General features: G+C 54.6%; 1 protein-coding gene across 1 annotated transcript in view; it reads right to left on the minus strand.

The window, feature by feature from the left end:
- The window catches only part of BOP1 (BOP1 ribosomal biogenesis factor), a gene marked incomplete at its 3' end in the record, with an annotated part of 183,453 nt that overhangs the window by 21,131 nt on the left and 143,755 nt on the right, over positions 1 to 18,567 (minus strand). The window contains 4 exon segments of the mRNA XM_029592293.1: positions 6,745 to 6,957; positions 8,107 to 8,208; positions 17,130 to 17,247; positions 17,344 to 17,498. Coding sequence (XP_029448153.1) covers positions 6,745 to 6,957; positions 8,107 to 8,208; positions 17,130 to 17,247; positions 17,344 to 17,498 — 588 coding nt within the window.

Raw genomic sequence — 18,567 nt, forward strand, 5'->3', positions numbered from 1 at the left:
AGCCGGATCTTCGTGAAGAATCGGGCCCTGCCGGAGCAGGTCCCTGTGTGGAGGTAGGCACAGAGGGTTCCCCGGAAGAAGACTTTGCATGTTTGCATCCCATGGTCGCCTTGGCCAATCCGGGGCTACTAGTAGAACTAGTCCCCTGTGGTGTTCTATCTTGCGGATGACCTTGCCCAGTAGTGGCCATGGGGGAAGGCGTACAGTAAGTCTTCCTCTGGCCAAGTCTGGACGAGAGCATTGATCCCTTGGGAGTGTGGCTCTCAACTGCGGCTGAAGAACCTGGGGACTTGGGCACTGAGATGGGTGGCCAGTAGATCCATGGCTGGGAGGCCCCAGCGATTTACTATCAGTTGGAAGGCTGTGGGTGACAGCGTCCATTCCCCCGGGTCCAGGCTCTCTCTGCTGAGGAAGTCTGCTGAGATGTTGTCTTTTCCTGCGATGTGGGAGGCCGAGATCTGTTGCAGGTTTATCTCCGTCCATGCCATGAGAGGGTCTATCTCCAGAGACACCTGCTGGCTCCTGGTTTCTCCCTGGCGGTTGTTGTAAGCCACCGTTGAAGCGTTGTCCGACATTACTTGAATCACTTTGCTCAGTCTGTGGCTGAATCGCAGGCACGCTAGTCTGACAGCTCGAGCTTCCAGGCGGTTTATACTCCATTCCGCCTCTTCCTTGTTCCATTGTCCCTGGGCCGTCAGCTCCTGATAGTGGGCTCCCCACCCTCACAGGCTCGCATCAGTGGTAAGCAAGTTCCAGTTCAGTGGGGACAGGCTTACTCCTCTGCTTAGGTGGTGTTCCTGTGTCCACCACTGGAGCTGAGAACGTATCTCCACTGGTAGTTGGAGGCGAATTGAGTAGTCCTGGGACAGTGGGTTCCATCGTGACAATAGGGAGCATTGGAGTGGTCACATGTGGGCCCTTGCCCACAGGATGACTTCCAGGGTTGATGCCATGAGGCAGAGGACTTAAAGATAGTCCTATACCTTGGGGTGTGTATTGGCCATCAATCGTCGTAATTGTTCCATCAGTTTCCTTCTCCTTGGAGGCGGGAGGAATACTTTGTTTTGTTTGGTGTCGAAACGGGCCCCCAGGTACTCTAGAAATTGAGAGGGCAGCAGACTGCTCTTGCCCGGGTTCACGACCCAACCGAGTTCCTGCAGTAGGCTCTTGACTGCTGGTCACCCGCCGGCTCTCTTCCGAAGACTTTGCCCTAATTAGCCAGTCGTCGAGGTAAGGGTGCACCAAGATCTCTTCCTTCCTTAGTGTTGCTGCCATGACCAAAATAATTTTGGAGAATGTTCTGGGGGCGGTTGCTAGGCCGAAAGGTAGCGCTCGGAACTGGTAATGGTGACCCAGTATTGCAAAGCGTAGAAAACGCTGGTGATCTTGATGGACTGGAATGTGAAGGTAGGCTTCGGAGAGGTCCAGGGAGGTTAGAAACTCTCGTGGTTGTACTGCCATTATGACGTAACAAAAGATCTCCATGCGGAATTGTAGTATCCGCACAAGACGGTTGACGTTCTTGAGATCCAAGATGGGTCGGAATGATCCTTTGTTCTTGGGAACGATAAAATAGATGGAATAGCGCCCCATATTTTGTTGGGACATGGGAACTGGAGTTATTTCCTTCAGACTGAGTAGTCTTGTCAGGGTGGCTTCCACTGCCAGTCTCTTGGTGTGGGAGTGGCAGGGTGACATCATAAATTTGTCTCGAGGGATGCTGTGGAACTCCAGAGAGTAGCCTTCTCGAATGAGACCCATCTTTGGTAGAAGAGGGCAAGTCGACCCCCTATTTCCTCTTCCTGTGGATGGGTTGGCCCATTCTCATTGTGGAGCACTGCTGGAGCCTGCCCCCGGGCCTGATCCTCTCTTAGTCTGTCGGTTCTGAAAGGGCTGGGACCTTCCAGAGGGACGAGGTGCCTGGAACTGCGAGTTCCTGTAGGGTCTAAAGTGTTGCGAGCATCTGCCCTTGGTTCTTCTGGGTGAGGGTCGCTGAGATCTTTTATTCCTATCTTCCAGTAGCCGAGGTACTGGGGATTCACCCCATTTGCTGGCTAACTTTTCCAATTCGCTTCCGAACAAGAGAATATAAGAACATGCCATACTGGATCAGACCAAGGGTCCATCAAGCCCAACATCCTGTTTCCAACAGTGGCCAATCCAGGCCATAACAACCTGGCAAGTACCCAAAAACTAAGTCTATTTCATGTTACTGTTGCTAGTAATAGCAGTGGCTATTTTCTAAGTCAACTTAATTAATAGCAGGTAATGGACTTCTCCAAGAACTTATCCAATCCTTTTCTAAACACAGCTATACTAACTGTCCTTTAAAGGGCATTCTTTATTTATTTATTTATTTATTTATTTAGGGGTTTCTTATATACCGAGGCACGTTTGCAACACATCACCTCGGTTCACAATGTAACATAACTTAGCAACAGGCTTTACAATAATAAAATTAACAGGTAGGGGTTAACAAGGGCATGAGATGATAATACGAGAAATATATACAAATGTACAAGTTGATTTTAACAAGTAGGTTTAACAAGTAGGTTCTTGTGAGGTTTGCTTTAGATGTCGCGTTGGCAGACCAATTCTGTATCCATAGAAACATATAGAAACATAGAAATGACGGCAGAAAAAGCCAAACGGCCCATCCAGTCTGCCCAGCAAGTTTTGCACTTTTTTTTTTTCTTCTCATACTTATGTTACTCTTGGCTCTTAGTAACCTTTTGGTTCTATTTCCCTTCTACCCCCACCATTAATGTAGAGAGCAGTGTTGGAGCTGCATCTAAGTGAAATACCTAGCTTAGTTAGTTAGGGGTAGTAACCGCCGCAATGAGCAAGCTACACCCGTGCTTATTTTTTTATCCGGACTATGTGATTAGGTCCTTGTTGGTTGTTGTCTGTATGTAGATCCACTTTTCTTCATTCCCTCCCTGACGTTGAAGCAGAGAGTTATGCTGGATATGCATTGAAAGTGAAGTATCAGTCTCTCTCCCCTGCCATTGAAGCAGAGAGCTATGCTGGATATGCATTGAAAGTGAAGTATCAGGCTTATTTGGTTTGGGGTAGTAACCGCTGTAACAAGCAAGCTACTCCCCGCTTTTTTGTGAATGCAAATCCTTTTTTCCACATTCATTCACGTCCTCTAGACTTTATGGATCCACAGTGTTTATCCCATGCCCCTTTGAAGTCCTTCACAGTTCTGGTCTTCACCACTTCCTCCGGAAGGGCATTCCAAGCATCCACCACCCTCTCCGTGAAGAAATACTTCCTGACATTGGTTCTGAGTCTTCCTCCCTGGAGCTTCAAATTGTGACCCCTGGTTCTGCTGATTTTTTTCTGAAGGAAAAGGTTTGTCGTTGTTTTTGGATCATTAAAACCTTTCAAGTTTCTGAAAGTCTGTACCATATCACCTCTGCTCCTCCTTTCCTCCAGGGTGTACATATTTAGATTCTTCAATCTCTCCTCATAAGTCATTCGATGAAGACCTTCCACCTTTTTGGTCACCCTTCTCTGGACCGCCTCCATCTTGTCTCTGTCTCTTTGGAGATACGGTCTCCAGAACTGAACACAGTACTCCAGGTGAGGCCTCACCAAGGACCTGTACAAGGGGATAATCACTTCCCTTTTCTTACTCGATATTCCTCTCTCTATGCAGCCCAGCATTCTTCTGGCTTTAGCTATCGCCTTGTCACATTGTTTCGCCGACTTCAGATCATTAGACACTATCACCCCAAAGTCTTTCTCCTGCTCCGTGCACATCAGCCTTTCCCCCCCATCGAGTACAGTTCATTCAGATTTCCACTCCCCATATGCATGACTTTCCACTTCTTGGCATTGATGGACTGGAATGTGTGCGCCCAATACAATCCATAGTTGTCTTCTGGCTGCCACTACTGAGGCTACGCCTCTGGCCGAGGTACGCACTAGGTCTGAGTTTGCATCCATTAGGAAGGCTGTTGCAGGTTCCATCGTCTCACCAGTATATGTCCCGGAGTTATTTGCCTCTCTCTCGAGAGGAGCAAGCAGGAACATGCCACCAGTGCGCAGCAAGAAGCAATCTGCAGTGTCATTGCTGTTGCATTGAAGGCCTGCTTAAGGATGGATTCCAATCATCTATCCCGAGTATCCTTCAATGCAGCCCCTCCCTCAACAGGAATCGTTCACTTTGAGACAGCACAGACCATGGCGTCCACTTTCAAGAAACGCAGGCGTTCCTTGGTTGCTGGTTCTAGGGGGTATAGGGCTTCCAAGGCCCAAACCCCTTTGAAGCTGGCCTCCGGGGCATCCTACTTCAGCCTGGATGGCTTCCATCATTGGGAAGAAGCATGAGGCTTTACAAAGGGACACCAGGATGGGGTTCTTCTTTGGTTCCGCCAGAGGGTCCGTGCCCTGAATATCCAGAGTCTTCAGAGTCAGGGAAACAAGGGCTGGTAATTCATCCTTGTGGAAGAAGGGAAGCAAGGTTCAGTATGGTTCCAGGCCTGGAGGAATTTCTCCTTCTTCCAGGGAGTCGCCACCATCATCTGAGGTGTCCGGGTCCCTGTCAGAGAAATTCTTGGTTAGGCTAGGCACGTCTCGAGGCATCTGAGCAGGGCCGGGAGGATCTTGTCCTTCCGGCAGGGGTTGAGCCCGGGAAGCAGCCAGGGCTGCCTGCGCCTGAACGAAGGCTTGCAGCCCTTGGAAAAATTCTAACCAGGAGAAGGTCCCTGGGTCCATGTTAATCCCAGGGGGAGTCTGCGTAGGAGCCCCTGAGGTGCCCTCTTGTGGAGAAGCCATCTCAGAGATGCATAGATCCGGGGAACTATCATCTGTAGTAGTTCCGGACCCATCCCCAGATAGTGAGGGACCAGGCTTTGGTTCCCCTTGGGCTTCCTCACAAGGACTCCAGTTCAGGCTGCGCGGCTCTTATGTGGCAGGCTGTGCAAAGAGAGTGCCTTCTGGCCTTCTTGGGTGCCGGTGCCATTGCCTCTAGCTTCAATGCGCGCGTGCAGCTGTAAACGTGGCTGTGCGTGTAGTTGTGTGTGCGCGCGTCTGTATTGGGCGCACACAAGTTAGGTGCATCGGCTGCCCAGCCTGCCCTGCGCGTATCGCCAGTCGAGAAGGGAAGATGGCGCCAATGCCCCCGCGCGTAAGATGGCGCCCCCAAGGGTCTCCACGTGGACCCCTGCACCGGATTGGGGCCTAGCCCAACCAGAGCTGCTCAACCCGATCGGTGCTCCCTTTTACCTCGCCGGGAAGGAGCCTCAGAGACCGGAGACCTGAATTTAAAGTTTTCTGCTTATCTGGTCTCGGCGCTTACCGATCGAGTGCCAGGACGGTCTCCAGCTGTGGAGGGAGAGGGCTTTACGCTCACCACCGCGCTCGGTTGTGCACCCGCTGCCTTTGAGCCGCTCTGGGGAATAAGCCCACGCCGGGTGCCGGCTACCGGACCAAGGCACAGCTCTGAGGGATATTGGAGATCAACCTCAGGAATTCTCGACTGGGGGAGGGACCCTTGGGTATCACCACAGGAGAGCGGGGCTCAATCTTCCTTTAAGGTAAACTTTGTTTCTTCTTTGCTGTAATTCTTAACACCATTCTAGTGTGTGGGATAGTGTCCGCATCTGCTAGGAGACGGAGAGATACTGAGGAGCTGAGGTCACTGCAGGGGTGTATCTAGAGTGACGTCAGCTTTGAAATCTGACTCCGTTTCCCATCTGCTAGCAGAAGAGCACATAACTCACTGGTCCTGAGTCCATCTGGCCACACGCTAGGAAACACAGGATCTGGGTGAGGGTAGAATGAGGACCGCTGGTGTCAATGACTGAATCTGGGTGGGGTGGAGGGACCTGCCAGGATTGATGAAATAAGATCTGGTAGGGTCAATGTCACAGGATCTGGGTGAGGGTAGAATGAGGACTGCTGGGGTCAATGACTGAATCTGGGTGGGGGTGAGGGCCACAGGGGTCAATATCACAGGATTTGGGGTGGGGGTAGAATGAAGACCACTGGGGTCCATGATAGGATCTGGGTAGGGTGGAGTGGGGTGAGGGCCACAGGAGTCAATAACACAGGATTTGGGTGGGGGTAGAATGAAGACCACTGGGGTCGATGATAGGATCTGGGTAGGGTGGAGTGGGGTGAGGGCCACGGGGGTCAATAACACAGGATTTGGGTGGGGGTAGAATGAGGACCGCTGGGGTCAATAATAGGATCTGCGTGGGATTGGGATTGGGGGGGGGGGGGGCATTCCAGGATTGATGACACATGATCTGAGTAGAGTTGGGGGGGGGGGGGGAAGCTGCACAGATGAGGGACAGGATCTAAGTGGGATCAAGTATGGTAGGGTGAGGACAGTGGGCCACAGAGGTCAATGACACAAGATCTAAGCAGTGGTACGGTGAGGACTGCTGGGGTGGACAGGATCTGGGTGGGTGCAGGGGCCGCCAGGATCAATGATGCAGGATCTGGGCGGTGTAGGATAATGAGACAGGATCTGAGTTGGGGTGGGGTAGGGTGATGGTGGAGGGCCGCGGGGGGGGGGGGGGGGTGTCAATGACACAAGATCTAAGCAGTGGTACGGTGAGGACTGCTGGGGTGGACAGGATCTGGGTGGGGATGCAGGGGCCGCCGGGATCCATGATGCAGGATCCGGGCGGTGTAGGGTAATGAGACAGGATCTGAGTTGGGGTGGGGTAGGGCCACAGGGAGGGGGGTCAATGACACAGAATCTGGGTGGGGTTGGGTGGACCTTACCTCCTCATCAGTCAAGAGATACTCTGGGGGAGGATTGTAGGATTCCTCGTGCCCTGGCAGCTGGATCTTGGGGGCCGGGACATGCATCTTATGACGCCCCAGGATAGCATTGGGGTCTTCCTTTGCCCACAGATCGTAGAAGTGCGCAGTGTCATCTTTCGGCTTACGAGGCTTGATCCAGCCCATCTTAATGGCGTGAACGAGCCTGGAGACCTGGAACAGCGGGATTTAAAAAACAACGGGCAGCTGCATTACCATAGGCCTCGCTCCTTCCCCCAGAACACAGCCCAAGAGGTCGCAAGCGCCGCCAATGCCCGAGGTGGAGAGCGCCCCAGCCACGTGCCGTGAGAGAAGAAAGAGAGCGCCCCAGCCACGTGCCGTGAGAGAAGAAAGAGAGCGCCCCAGCCACGTGCCATGAGAGGAGAGCGCCCCAGCCACGTGCCGTGAGAAGAAAGAGAGCGCCCCAGCCACGTGCCGTGAGAGAAGAAAGAGCGCGCCCCAGCCACGTGCCGTGAGAGAAGAAAGAGAGCGCCCCAGCCACGTGCCATGAGAGGAGAGCGCCCCAGCCACGTGCCGTGAGAAGAAAGAGAGCGCCCCAGCCACGTGCCGGTGAGAGAAGAAAGAGCGCGCCCCCAGCCACGTGCCGTGAGAGAATAGAGCGCCCCAGCCACGTGCTGTGAGAGAAGAAAGAGGGCATCCCAGCCACGTGCCGTGAGAGAAGAAAGAGAGCGCCCCAGCCACGTGCCGTGAGAGAAGAAAGAGAGCGCCCCAGCCACGTGCCATGAGAGGAGAGCGCCCCAGCCACGTGCCGTGAGAGGAGAGAGAGCGCCCCAGCCACGTGCCGTGAGAGAAGAAAGAGCGCGCCCCAGCCACGTGCCGTGAGAGAATAGAGCGCCCCAGCCTCGTGCTGTGAGAGAAGAAAGAGGGCATCCCAGCCACGTGCCGTGAGAGAAGAAAGAGAGCGCCCCAGCCAGGTGTCTTGCAGGAGAGAAGAGAATGGGTGGAGGGCGGGCTGTGCCTGGAAAACAGTGGAGCAGGTGGGCGTAAGCTTATGACAAGCTGCGGTGAGACAGTGCACATCCCGTGGGAATGAAGAGAGAGCACCCCCAATGGGATGGGGAAAGGAGATGAAGCGGAGAACAGCAAGCAGAGCTGGGGCGAGAGAGAGAGGGTAAACTGCAACGGGATAGTGAGGAGAGGAGAGCACCCCCTCACGGGACCGTGAAAGGAGGAGGAGAGCATGCAGGGGCTGAGAACAGCACACACCCAAGGAAGAGCGTGTGCAGGAGCTGGAGAATGCAGAGCAGCGCCACCACCACCACCCCCGGCCATGGGACGAGCAGAGGCGGAGACGGCTCTCACCTTCTCCTTCTCGATGAGGGAGGGGATGAAGCTGCGCTTGTCTGCTGGGCGGTTAGTCACCGGGTGGATCCTGACCTCATGGCTGAAGAAATCGATGGCAGGCTGCAGGGGACGGAAGGAAGTTCACAATTCTTTACAATTCCCCTCACCAAACAAGTTCAGACCAGAGCCGACCCCCCGATGCAGGGCCTTCTCTTATCCAGCACCGCCCGTGGCGATTCGCTTGGAGCCTGATTTTCCGACGTTTCGGGACAATGTTACAATACGATTCTTCCTGCAGACCTTTGAGGAGATTTTGCAATCAGGGCCGTGACTCACTACTTGCTTTAGGTTTTGCTTACGATGCTTGCATGCATGCTTATGGTTTATTATTTTATCTATGATGTTTTGTTTTCTGTATACTGAATTGTTTTGTTTTAATGCCATGTTTCTTGTATTGTGAATCGCTGCGATTATTACTGTCACTAAGAAATAACAAAACTGCGCGCTTCCGGGAAGACTGAGCCAGCTGCAATCTACCTCCCGCCGCCCTCCGAAAACCCGGACTACGAGCATGGCCACCAGGCGTGAACGGGGCCTGCTTCCTGGCACTGCTGCCTTCACCGAGACTCTTCTTCCTAACCCTCCCCTTTTATCACCATTCAATTTTCACATCTTTCAAACTTTTATAAAATAAAAAGTGTACACAAAGATCAAGGTTTCTAATTGTGGGAATTTCATCTTCAGCCGCCTGCAGCCCTGCAGGTCTCACCCGTGGGCACCGCACACGACGCTGCCATGGCTCGTACAGAATGAGCCTTAACATGGCCACCAAGCTGCGGTCCTGCCTGCGTCAAACGAGACAAAGAGTTGTGTGGGTTGCCCATGGCCCGCCATGCGCTCTAGATAAAAGGCAAGCCCACTCGCTCTGATGTGAATGCAGCTTTGGAAAAAAGGTGGGTGGGTCTATAGACTGATTGAGATAGAAGCCCGTCAGCACCTTAGGAAGGGGCTTAGGATGTGCGCACAGAACCACCTTATGAAAGGATTTTGTATAAGGCGGGTACGACACCAGAGTCTGAGGTGACCAGGCAACCAGGAAGATAACCTTCCAGGACAGATACTTCAGGTCATAACACTGCAGGGGCATCAAGCGGGCCAAGACCACACTGAGGTCCCACAATTCTGCCGGCGGCCTAATTGGAGGCTTGACCTGAAGTAGGGCCTCTCACATGAAGCATCCCCACCAGTGGCTGCGTTGCGATGGGTGAGCCACCCACCCCGCAGTGGAAGATGGTAGACCCTCACGGAGGTGGTCTTCAGGCCAGTCTCGGAGAGATACAACAGGGTAGCCCCAGGAGCTTAGAGGTGGAATTAGAGAATGGATCCAACCCATGACGCTCACACCAGGCTGGAAACCTCTTCCACTTCAGACTAAGGTTTTCTACTGGAAGGTTTCCTGGACTCCACCAGAATCCGAGATACCCCTGCTGAAAGGTCCAGGGGCCTGTAAGGTCTTCCTTTCAACATCCATGCCGTGAGAGCTAAGGCCCAGAGGCTGGCATGGCGTAGCCTGCCCTGATCCTGCATAATCAAGTCTGGGGAGATCCCCAGGCTGATCGGCGCCTGGAAGGAGAGATCCTGCAGAAGGGGGAACCAGATCTGCCACAGACTATAGGGCACGATCAGAATCATGGTTCCCCGGTCCCGCTGGAGCATCAGGAGAGTCTTCGACACTAGTGGAGGCGGTGGTTATGCATACAGGAGGCCGGTGCCCCAATCCAATGTTGGTCCAGTGTCCCCCCCTTGATCAGGGAGCAAAACAGATCCACCCTTGCTTTGCAAGGGGAAGCAAAGAGATCGAGATCTGGGGTCCCCCAGCAGTGGAAGATTCGATCCGCAACCTCCTGCTTGAAGGGACCATCTGTGGGGGCAAAACGGGCAACTCAGAACGTCCGCCGTCACATTCTCTGCTCCCGGCAAGAGCATGGCCTGAGAGACAGCGCCCAGGGACCAGATATGGACCACTTCCTGACAGAGGAGGAACTACCCCGTGCCTCCCTGCTTGTCGGTCTGAATCAAAACTTCCTGGTTGGTGAGGCGATCTCAGAAGGCCCAGAGAGCATCCCAGATTGCATGGAGCTCCGGGAAGTTCATCTAACCTTGCCCTTCCTGTGAGGACCACCCACCCTGGGTGAGGAGATCTGTAACATGAGCTCCCCAACCCAGGTGGGAGGCATCAGGAGTGAGGGTGATCGGCGGAGACGGGAGCTGAAAAGTTATCTCCAGCTCTAGATTGGACTGGGCCTCCCCACCACGATAGGGACTGCCGAAGTGGTGGTGCGACGCCGATGCATACCCGAAGGTCCTGGGTAGCCTGACGCCACTGGGACCGTAAGATCCACTGCACATCGCGCACGTGCAGCCGAGCAAAGGGCGTTAACATGGACTGTCGCCACCATGCGGCCCAGCAAGCGCAGCATCTTGTGCGCAGAGGTCTGGTGACCCCCGAGAGATTGCCCCTTCCAGGGACACCAGAGCTAGCGCCCGGTCCCAGGGCAAAAAACGCTCCGGCTCGGTACATATCGAACCTGGCGCCCAATGAAGTCCAGTTGTAGGGATGGAACCAGTTTAGTACTTTGGGTATTTGATCAGAAACCCCCACGCTCTCCAAAATCCAGATGGAGGATTGGAGAGAGTGCAAGGCCCCGGGGCCTGGCGTCACTCTTGATGAGCCAGTCGTCCAGGGAAGGGAAGACCTGAGGTAAGCTAGGCACTTTGTGAAAACATGGGTTGCGGATGCTAGGCCGAAGGGCAGTGCCCAATACCGGAAGTGTTCATCTCCCACCAAGAACTGGAGGTACCTCCGATGGTCGGGAGAGATGGCGATGTGAACCTAGGCATCCTTTAAGTCGAGGGATCAGGGGCCCCAGTGAAACCATTTTGAAGCGTTCCCTTGCACAGAATCCGTTCAAAGCCTTCAGTTCCAGGATAGGAAGGAGGCCTCCCGTTTCATTGGGAATCAGAAAATACTTAGAGTAGATCCCGGTGCCTCGCTGACTTAGCAGTACGGGGGTTCAACAGCTCGAGCCGTTACAAGGGCGGCCCGCTCTACTCGCAGTATTTGCTGGCTCGCCGAAAACCTCCATGGGGGGCATGGAGGGGATTTTGCGGGGGACCCTGAGGAAGTTCAGTCTGTACCCCCGACGAACGATGGATAGGACACACTGTACCGAAGTGATCGCCCACCAGTGGCCTGCAAAGAACTGCAGGCAGCCTCTGACAGCAGGGTCGTTCATTGCGGGAATAGGCTGCTGGCCCAAACTTCCTCCCCACCAGTCAACGCCCTGTGGCGGAGCTCTGCTGTGGGGCTGGCTGTGGCTGAGAGACCTGTGGCTGTCGCACGCGTGTCCTTGGCTCTGCTGCGGGGTTGGCTGCGGCTGAGGGACGTGTGGCTGTCGCACGCGTGTCCTTGCCTCTGCTGCGGGGTTGGCTGTGGCTGAGGGACGTGTGGCTGTCGCACGCGTGTCCTTGCCTCTGCTGCGGGGCTGGCTGTGGCTGAGGGACCTGTGGCTGTCGCACGCGTGTCCTTGGCTCTGCTGCGGGGCGTGTGGCTGTCGCACGCGTGTCCTTGGCTCTGCTGCGGGGTTGGCTGCGGCTGAGGGACCTGTGGCTGTCGCACGCGTGTCCTTGCCTCTGCTGCGGGGTTGGCTGCGGCTGAGGGACGTGTGGCTGTCGCACGCGTGTCCTTGCCTCTGCTGCGGGGGTTGGCTGTGGCTGAGGGACGTGTGGCTGTCGCACGCGTGTCCTTGGCTCTGCTGCGGGGCTGGCTGTGGCTGAGGGACCTGTGGCTGTCGCACGCGTGTCCTTGGCTCTGCTGCGGGGCGTGTGGCTGTCGCACGCGTGTCCTTGGCCTCTGCTGCGGGGTTGGCTGCGGCTGAGGGACCTGTGGCTGTCGCACGCGTGTCCTTGGCTCTGCGGCGGGGCTGGCTGCGGCTGAGGGACGTGTGGCTGTCGCACGCGTGTCCTTGGCTCTGCTGCGGGGCTGGCTGCGGCTGAGGGACGTGTGGCTGTCGCACGCGTGTCCTTGGCTCTGCTGCGGGGCTGGCTGCGGCTGAGGGACGTGTGGCTGTCGCACGCGTGTCCTTGGCTCTGCTGCGGGGCTGGCTGCGGCTGAGGGACGTGTGGCTGTCGCACGCGTGTCCTTGGCTCTGCTGCGGGGCTGGCTGCGGCTGAGGGACGTGTGGCTGTCGCACGCGTGTCCTTGGCTCTGCTGCGGGGCTGGCTGCGGCTGAGGGACGTGTGGCTGTCGCACGCGTGGTCCTTGGCTCTGCTGCGGGGCTGGCTGCGGCTGAGGGACGTGTGGCTGTCGCACGCATGTCCTTGGCTCTGCTGCGGGGCTGGCTGCGGCTGAGGGACGTGTGGCTGTCGCACGCGTGTCCTTGGCTCTGCTGCGGGGGCTGGCTGCGGCTGAGGGACGTGTGGCTGTCGCACGCGTGTCCTTGGCTCTGCTGCGGGGCTGGCTGCGGCTGAGGGACGTGTGGCTGTCGCACGCGTGTCCTTGGCTCTGCTGCGGGGCTGGCTGCGGCTGAGGGACGTGTGGCTGTCGCATGCGTGTCCCTGGTGTAGCACGCTGCCATCTCACTCTACTTGCTGGAGGATAATAATATTTCCTCAGGAGGTAAAAGGGGCGTCTCAAACTCTGCCTCAATGGCTTCCTGCCTGAGGACGGAGGGTCGGAGGGGCTGGCTGGGAGGTGCCGGAGGGTTTTGTGATATTCCTTCAGCTGTGCCACTGCTTCCCTGATTTTATCTCCCAAGAGTTTTTCACCAGTTCAAGGGAGGTCCGCAACAAGCTCCTGCACTTCTGGCTGGAGACCAGAGGCCCGAAGCCAGGCCACGTGGCGAGCGCCTAGACCTGTGGCAGCAGCTACCCTCGCCGCCGTTTCGGACTGGACCTCGTGCTTGTCCCACTCCTATCCCTGCTGAATCACCTGCAGGAAGCCTTCCTGAAGCTGCTGTGGGAGGAGTTCCAGCAGATCTTGAACCTGTTTCCAGGAGTACTGACCCACATTCAACTAGTAACGTGCAATCCGGGCCCCCAGCACGGACCCCAGGAAGACCTTCCGCCCTAGAGCATCCAGGGTCCTGCGATTGCGACCTGGAGGAGCCGAAGCGTGGGTCCGTGTCCTCAGAGCAGATTCCACCACCACGGACTGATGTGGAAGATGGCGGCGCTCAAAGCCCGTGGTACGTTGCACCAAGTAAGCCGCATCGGTTTTTTGGTTCACCGGGGGAACCGAACTGGGGTGCTCCCACGACCGGAAGAACAGATCCTTGAAAATGCTGTGCACCGGTACTGCCACCACCTCCTTAGGGACATCCGCAGATTGGAGGATTTCCAGCAATTTCTGCCTGGAGTCCTCTTCGGTCAGAAGCTGGAAGGGCACAGATTCTGACAAGGCCCTCACAAAGCCGGCAAACATCTTCCGGTGGAGACTCGTGCCATTCCCCCGGAGGCGAGGGCTCAGAGGGAGGGTCCTCGGAGTCTTCTGAAGAGGACGGAGATGCTTTCCCCTCACAAGGGTCATAGGGGGCTTCCTCCTCACTCGTGGCACCCAGGGGCATTGGAAGTGGAGCTCCTATGCTGGCCCTAGGCCTAGACCCCGAAGGCACCGGGAGCCCCAAATGTATGGGGTGCTGGCACCGGTGGGCCCATGGGCACCGAGGGATGCACCGGCATCTGTGGCACCACAGGCAGCGAACTGGCCGGTCCTTCCTCATCAGAAGAATCAGCCATGGGAACAGCCTCCGGTAGAGGCTGCTTCGGCGCCCTGAGCGGCATCGATGGCGGCCGCGGGCACCGGGACGGGCTGCATCTGCAAGGCACCGAGCAGTAAATCCGGTTGCTCTAGCAATGATGCGAGCATTGATGGAACCGGCTCCAGCGGCGGTGGCAGCAGCCCCGAAGGAACCGGCGGTTCGATGCCTTGTAGAGCTTGAACGACTGCCAACTGTACAAGGCGCTCCAACTCTTCCTCGAATGCCGATGACGAGAGGACAGCTTGAGGAGGAGGTGGAACCGAATCCCCGGAGCCCCGAGAGGGATCGGTGACCATCACCGAAACCGGTGGAGATCGCCTCAGGCCCTCAGTCTCAATGGAGGGTGGAGCCTCCTCGGACCGGGGCCATTTCGGAGGCAACTCGGATGATGCCAATGCCTTCCCGAGCTTGGATCCATGGGAAGACGGCGATGCTTTCTTGGCTCGACCCGGTCCTTCCCCGGAGCCAAGGGCGATGGCGAAGATCCAGACCTGGAATGAGAAGAAACAGAAAGCGGACGATCCCCCCGCGGGCAGTTCCACCAGAGAACTCGGCGGCGGAGAAGACAACGTGGAAGCAGGGGTCGCTGACTCACGTCCTCAGGGCGTCGATGCCCCCGATGCTGAAGTTGAGGGCTGTGACTTTTTGGCACCGAAACGTTTATGCATTTTGTCGAGATCCGCACGACGGCCTTCGGAGTCATCTGGGCACAGAAGACACATCCCTGGATGTCGTGTGATGTCCCCAGGCTCAAAATACAGACCTTCTGGGGGTCTGTGATGGACATGGTCCGGGGGTATGGGGGGGTTTGGTGAAAACCAGATGACGCCATGGGAAAAAGAACCCGGCGCACGGTCGATGGCCGGCGGATACTGGGAAACGACCACATTGGTAATCGATCTTGAACAATGTAAAAAACTTACCGCAACCCCTAGCCACTAACCCCAGGAGACAGAGGGACCCAGCGCGACTGGGAAAAATGGAAAGAAATAGTTTTCCACAAAATTAGCCACGAGCTCAACAGCGGCGATGCGAAAGCTCGTAGAAAACGAGAGACTTCAGAGGGAGCCCGTGTGGATAGTGGCAGCCTGGGCATGCTCAGAGTACAAACTTCTAGAAACGCTGACAGACGTTCTCCGTGCCAGGCTCCATCCGTCGTCACCCATGTGTGAGGACTAACATCCTGCTGTCCTAGGAGAAGATCTGCTTTTCAGCTGTCTGTGCTGTATTCATGCTTTACATGTACCAGTGTGATGTATGTGTGTGTCACCTGGATGGGGCTCTAATGAAGATCTGCTCTTCGGCTGTCTGTGCTGTATTCATGTTTTACATGTACCAGTGTGATGTATGTGTGTGTCACCTGGATGGGGCTCTAATAAAGATCTGCTCTTCAGCTGTCTGTGCTGTATTCATGCTTTATGTGTATCAGTGTGATGCCTGCATGGGGCTCTGATGAAGATCTGCTCTTCAGCTGTCTGTGCTGTATTCATGCTTTATGTGTATCAGTGTGATGCCTGCATGGGGCTCTGATGGAGATCTGCTCTTCAGCTGTCTGTGCTGTATTCATGCTTTATGTGTATCAGTGTGATGCCTGCTTGGGGCTCTGATGGAGGTGTGCTCTTCAGCTGTCTGTGCTGTATTCATGCTTTATGTCTATCAGTGTAATGCCTGCATGGGGCTCGATGAGGGGCTCGATGAGGATCTGCTCTTCAGCTGTCAGTGCTGTATTCATGCTTTATGTGTATCAGTGTGACGCCTGCATGGGGCTCTAATGAAGATCTGCTCTTCAGCTGTCTGTGCTGTATTCATGCTTCATATATATATCAATGTGACGCCTGCATGGGGCTCTGATGAGGATCTGTTCTTCAGCTGTCTGTGCTGTATTCATGCTTCATATATATATCAATGTGACGCCTGCATGGGGCTCTGATGAGGATCTGCTCTTCAGCTGTCTGTGCTGTATTCATGCTTCATATGTATCAGTGTGACGCCTGCATGGGGCTCTGATGAAGATCTGCTCTTCGGCTGTCTGTGCTGTATTCATGCTTCATATGTATCAGTGTAACACCTGCATGGGGCTCTAATGAAGATCTGCTCTTCAGCTGTCTGTGCTGTATTCATGCTTCATATGTATCAGCGTAACGCCTGCATGGGGCTCTGATGAAGATCTGCTCTTCGGCTTTCTGTGCTGTATTCATGCTTCATAGGTATCAGTGTGACACCTGCATGGGGCTCTGATGAAGATCTGCTCTTCAGCTGTCTGTGCTGTATTCATGCTTCCTTTGTATCTGTGTAACACCTGCATGGGGCTCTGATGGAGATCTGCTCTTCAGCTGTCTGTGCTGTAATTCATGCTTCATATGTATCAGTGTGACGCCTGCATGGGGCTCTGATGAAGATCTGCCCTTCAGCTGTCTGTGCTGTATTCATGCTTTATGTGTATCAGTGTGACGCCTGCATGGGGCTCTGATGAGGATCTGCTCTTCAGCTGTCTGTGCTGTATTCATGCTTTATGTGTATCAGTGTGACGCCTGCATGGGGCTCTGATGAGGATCTGCTCTTCAGCTCTCTGTGCTGTATTCATGCTTTATGTGTATCAGTGTGACGCCTGCATAGGGCTCTGATGAAGATCTGCTCTTCGGCTATCTGTGCTGTATTCAGGACTTACAAGCCTGCACGTGGCTTCTGTTGACACCACCTCCTGGCAGTGCGCTGAGATTATTCTGTTTTGTGTTAGTGAGAACCTTAGGAGGGCAGGAGGTGTCTGAAATCTGAATGTTTCTTTAGAAATCAAACACGAGATAGTGAATAACAGGTCTGGCAGCACAGCCCTAGTGTCAGGGATTCTTTATAAAGCTGTTAAGTGTGCAAGGGTTTGGTTGTCATCTGCCGTGTTTGCCTCACCCCTGGGTGCCACCAGACATTACCCACGCTACCCCAGGACGGGTAACCTTCTCCCTCCTGGTGCCTTCCATCATGGGGATTCCCATTTCACCACTCCCTCCCTTCCATCCCGTGCACCATCGGAGGGGACCCGAAGGATCTGGGAACCCGGTACCTTTAAGAAGCGGCGAGTCCCACGAGGAGTCCATCAATAAAAGCCAAAGGCCATCGGCTCCTCCTGACCTCTCCTGGATCCTCTCAGAGAGCGCGGGGCCCCAGGAGCGTCGCCCCCAGGCAGGGGGAGAGGTTTCCACAGCTGGCACAGAGGGGGTTCCTTACCTCATAGGGGTTAAAGTTGACGTCTGCAAACTGCCCCCTCTGGAGCCGATGCACCAGCTCCACCTGCTCGTCCGTCAGCTTCAGATCTGCGCCCGTCTTCTTGTCGTGCACCGTGCGCCTGGTGGAAAAGGAAAGCAGAGACTTGCGGAGGAGGAGGTGGGACGAGCGGGAGCCCCCGGGGTCCCCAGCGCCAGCCTGTCCCCCAAACTCTTACCAGTACTCCGGATTCTCCATCTTCTCCAGGAACTCGTCCAGCTCGTCCTTACTGCGGATCGGCTTGTAGATCTTCCTGCCGTCCAGGTCGTAGCCCAAGTGCGGGTAATCCTTGTACCACTCCATGGGGACGTTTCCTATCGTGTTGCGGATATCCTGCAACCAGAGCAGAGGGAGGGGGGCGGTGAGAGCACAAACCACACAGATGCCCCCCCAGGGGTCAGACAAAGCAAGGGCAAGAAACAGGGCAGCTGCAGGCTCATCCCTCCACCTAATCTGCTCACTGCCACAGTCCAGAAAACCTCATGGGCTGAATGCACCGAGCCAGGAACAGGAGATCTTTTTGTACAACATTACAGACCTGGTCACAGCAGCACTCCAAATACATGGAAAGGCCAGGAAAACAGTGCAAACTATTCTCATCACAAAACCTTTAGACAGACAAGGTTTAATGTGACACAGCCAGCATGGATTTACCCAAGGGAAGTCTTGCCTCACAAATCTGCTTCACTTTTTTGAAGGAGTTAATAAACATGTGGATAAAGGTGAACCGGTAGATATAGTATACTTGGATTTTCAGAAGATGTTTGACAAAGTTCCTCATGAGAGGCTTCTAGGAAAAGTAAAAAGTCATGGGATAGGTGGCGATGTCCTTTCGTGGATTACAAACTGGCTAAAAGACAGGAAACAGAGAGTAGGATTAAATGGGCAATTTTCTCAGTGGAAGGGAGTGGTCAGTGGAGTGCCTCAGGGATCTGTATTGGGACCCTTACTGTTCAATATATTTATAAATGATCTGGAAAGAAATACGACGAGTGAGATAATCAAATTTGCAGATGATACAAAATTGTTCAGAGTAGTTAAATCACAAGCAGATTGTGATAAATTGCAGGAAGACCTTGTGAGACTGGAAAATTGGGCATCAAAATGGCAGATGAAATTTAATGTGGATAAGTGCAAGGTGATGCACATAGGGAAAAATAACCCATGCTATAATTACACAATGTTGGGTTCCATATTAGGTGCTACAACCCAAGAAAGAGATCTAGGCATCATAGTGGATAACACATTGAAATCGTCGGCTCAGTGTGCTGCGGCAGTCAAAAAAGCAAACAGAATGTTGGGAATTATTAGGAAGGGAATGGTGAATAACACGGAAAATGTCATAATGCCTCTGTATAGCTCCATGGTGAGACCGCACCTTGAATACTGTGTACAATTCTGG

Source organism: Rhinatrema bivittatum, chromosome 2, assembly GCF_901001135.1.
Source record: "Rhinatrema bivittatum chromosome 2, aRhiBiv1.1, whole genome shotgun sequence".
Taxonomy (NCBI): Eukaryota; Metazoa; Chordata; class Amphibia; order Gymnophiona; family Rhinatrematidae; genus Rhinatrema; species Rhinatrema bivittatum.